Here is a 2,981-nt window from a genome sequence, read left to right on the forward strand (position 1 = left end):
GGGGAGCCCCGTGGGCCCCGGGGAGGTGGCAGCGGCGTCTCGGTGCAGGCCGCCCTCAGGCGCCCGCCCCCGCCTGGTTTGTCCCTCGGGGTCGAGGGTTCGTGTCTCCGGCGGCAGCTTCCCCTCTCCTGCGTTGTGCGGCCTTGGGACTTCCCCAGAGTGAAACCCAAGCAGTTTCTGAAGAAAGCAAGCTTCCTCCGTTCGTGTTTCCTCTTCCACCCGCCTCCACCGCTCATCGGCTCTCTGCCCCGGACCGACCGGGTCCCGGCTCTGCGTGGCACGATCACACAATCCTTTCCTTAGGAGGCTGCCTGCAAATAGCAAGTGCTGCGTATATGCTATTTCTGGATAAAGATTTTCCTGGTTTTACGTGGAAAAATCGTATCACTTTCTAAAGTAGAGTAGCCGTCTCGTTGGAGGTGAGAGGGAAGCGTGTGGGCTAGGGACGTGTTCCCTTCTCCTCGGCCGGGTGGGAAGCGTGGTTCGGAGCGGGGGGGAGATGCCTTCTCCTGAGGAGGTGATGGCTTCGTGCTGCCGCACCTGTGGTTCTGGAGGCGGCTGCTGCCAGCAGAAGCCCCGAGGCGGATAGAAAAGGCTTGGGGAAGGTGTCAAACCGCACTGCCAGGTAGAATAACCCGGTGTGATGAACGCCTCTCAACTTCTCGCACGAAAACCCACATCCAGGGCACTGTGTGTCCCTACATACACACAAAATTTGCAGCTGGATACCACAGGACTAAGATTCCAACATAAAGACAGTAATTAAAAAAACCCTAAAATTGCAGTATCCAAAAATCATTAATTCTTGTTTATCCCACAGTCTAAGCAGTGTCTATAGTTGTACACACGAGGCAAAAATAAAATTACGCAGAAAGTGACTTACTGAACCACGTTAACCGAAAAGAAAGAATGCAGAACCAGCATGTCTATCGAGTCTTCTCCCATTTCCTTTAATATAAGAGATTGCCTTGCAGCTATTCAGAGAGATAATTACAAACCTTTTCCTTATCTGCGTATTTGCCTTATTATAAAAGCCATAAAGTATGTTGTAATACAAGCATTCTGCCACACAAATTCCACCTTGAACTTTATCTGTTATCTGAAAGAATCTGCAGGAACTAATTAAGTGTGGAATGTTTTGGGTCAGACAAGGTATTGGTTGCAGTACGGCGAAAAGTTTAAATATTTATTTAGCGCTATTATTCCAGAATTTGCTCTCTGAAGTACCATTATCCGCTAGCAATTGCTACACTCAGGTTATTCTTTGTTCAGTGTTTCTGCAGCACCTAGTGCTTTAGGATCCTGGTATATAATTGCTGTTCCTAGGAGTTCTAATAATGGAAATGTTGCAGAGAACGCTGGGAAGTGCCTGTGACTTTTCTGATGGCACCACCTAGAGTTAACCGTTGAGAAGAACGGCGTACAGAAGGCAGAGCTTTTGGCTCAGTCTGTCATTGGTATCTCTCGAGATAAAAGCAGTTGCATTTTTCATCTTTGGCACTCCTGCAGCTGTAGGTGTAGTACTGTGCATCTGCGTTGTGTCCAGAACACATATCCTGAGCTGGGAATTAGAGGAACCCTTCATTCCTGCAAGTACCGTTATCCCAAAAAATATTTGGTGTCAACATCATCCAAAGATGAGGAAGAGTTGAAAGATTTGAGTGATGGGCGGACAAGTCACCCAAATAAGACCCAATGTTATATCAACTGCAATGGAGTCTGCATTACCTGGGGCTTCCAGATAAAATAATAACCTACATGAGGAGGTCTCAAAAAACAGGAGAGAGGAGGTTTTGAAGCAGCTTTCCACTTCCGCCTTTGTTTACTCATCTTTCTTTTTTGGAGCTCTGCATGTAAATGATATTTGCCAGCATGCATGTGGAAAACAACTTCAGTAGTTTCTGAGAAATTAACATTTTTAATTATCACACATCAAAATTCTTATTTTGGCTGGCTATTGCACTCGATTCAATCATTACATTTGCATGAATGAACTTTGTCATCTTTGAAAAGAATCTGCAAAGGGTAAAACAAAAAATTTCCACGCAACAAGAGAGAGGTTTAGGCGAGATGGGCGCAGAGGAGCAGCACACGAGGCACTGCTGGGGCTGTGCCTCGCTTGAACAGATCAAGAGACTTTGCTGCTTACCAAGGACGCACCAAGCCATTACTCAAGCCCCGTGGCTATAGATCCACAGAACAGACATCCGAGGGTGCCAGCGCCGCTGAAGGGAATGGTGCTGTTCCTCCCCTTGCTCCCAGCTGCTTGTTCCTACGGCTGTATCATCCCTCCCAACAAGCCAACACAAGCATCCAGCGCGGCCGCATCGCCTGCAGTGTCACGAAGCAAGCTGGGATGTGGTGCGTTAGCTCACAAATACAGTTGTTTAATAGCATCTTTGGTCTCTTACCTTTGTCTAAAAAATCTGTACAAAGCACGCTGGAAACTTGGCTCCATCCTCCATCTCAGCCCCGCTCCCTTCTCCTTCCCACACCTGTGCTTGCCCTGCCTCTCACCTACCTCTTCACTCTCCTAATTTGATGTCAGCTGCCATGAATTTCTTTGACGCAAGGCAGACCGTGTTTTACCCTAAGCTCATTCTTGAAAGAAACCGAATGCTTTTTACCGAATTTCCCCACCTGCCTGCCCCAAACACAGCTGCAAACAACACAAAACCGCCAACACTGGAGCTGGGCAGCGCTCAAAGCTGAGAAACTCGTGATGTATGAGGCAAAACGAATAACTGGCAATGAAAACAAGGCGGGGGGGCGTGTGGGGGGACCGATGAGGAGAGCAGCCCAGCTGGCTGACGCCGGTGCTGCCTGTTTGCCGCGCGTTTTTTTTTTTGCACCAGCGCCCCAACCTCCCGGCCGCCCTGCGGCCTCCGTTCGCTGCCGCCCGCTACCGGTAGCCGGGGCCCGGCGGCGGGGCAGCTCCTCCCGCGGCGTAGGGCGAGCGGGGCGCTGTGCCCCGGAGGCGG

General features: G+C 49.8%; 1 protein-coding gene across 1 annotated transcript in view; it reads right to left on the reverse strand.

Annotated features, from left to right (window-relative positions):
• The window catches only part of LOC104828943 (mitogen-activated protein kinase kinase kinase MLK4), a 42,364-nt gene extending 40,196 nt beyond the window's left edge, over positions 1-2,168 (reverse strand). Inside the window, exon 1 of the mRNA XM_010562952.1 lies at positions 2,150-2,168. Coding sequence (XP_010561254.1) covers positions 2,150-2,168 — 19 coding nt within the window. The remainder of the gene's footprint in view (positions 1-2,149) is intronic.
• Positions 2,169-2,981: the final 813 nt, after the last annotated feature.

Source organism: Haliaeetus leucocephalus, unplaced genomic scaffold (genome assembly GCF_000737465.1).
Source record: "Haliaeetus leucocephalus isolate CR32 unplaced genomic scaffold, Haliaeetus_leucocephalus-4.0 Scaffold162, whole genome shotgun sequence".
In the NCBI taxonomy this organism is placed as follows: Eukaryota; Metazoa; Chordata; class Aves; order Accipitriformes; family Accipitridae; genus Haliaeetus; species Haliaeetus leucocephalus.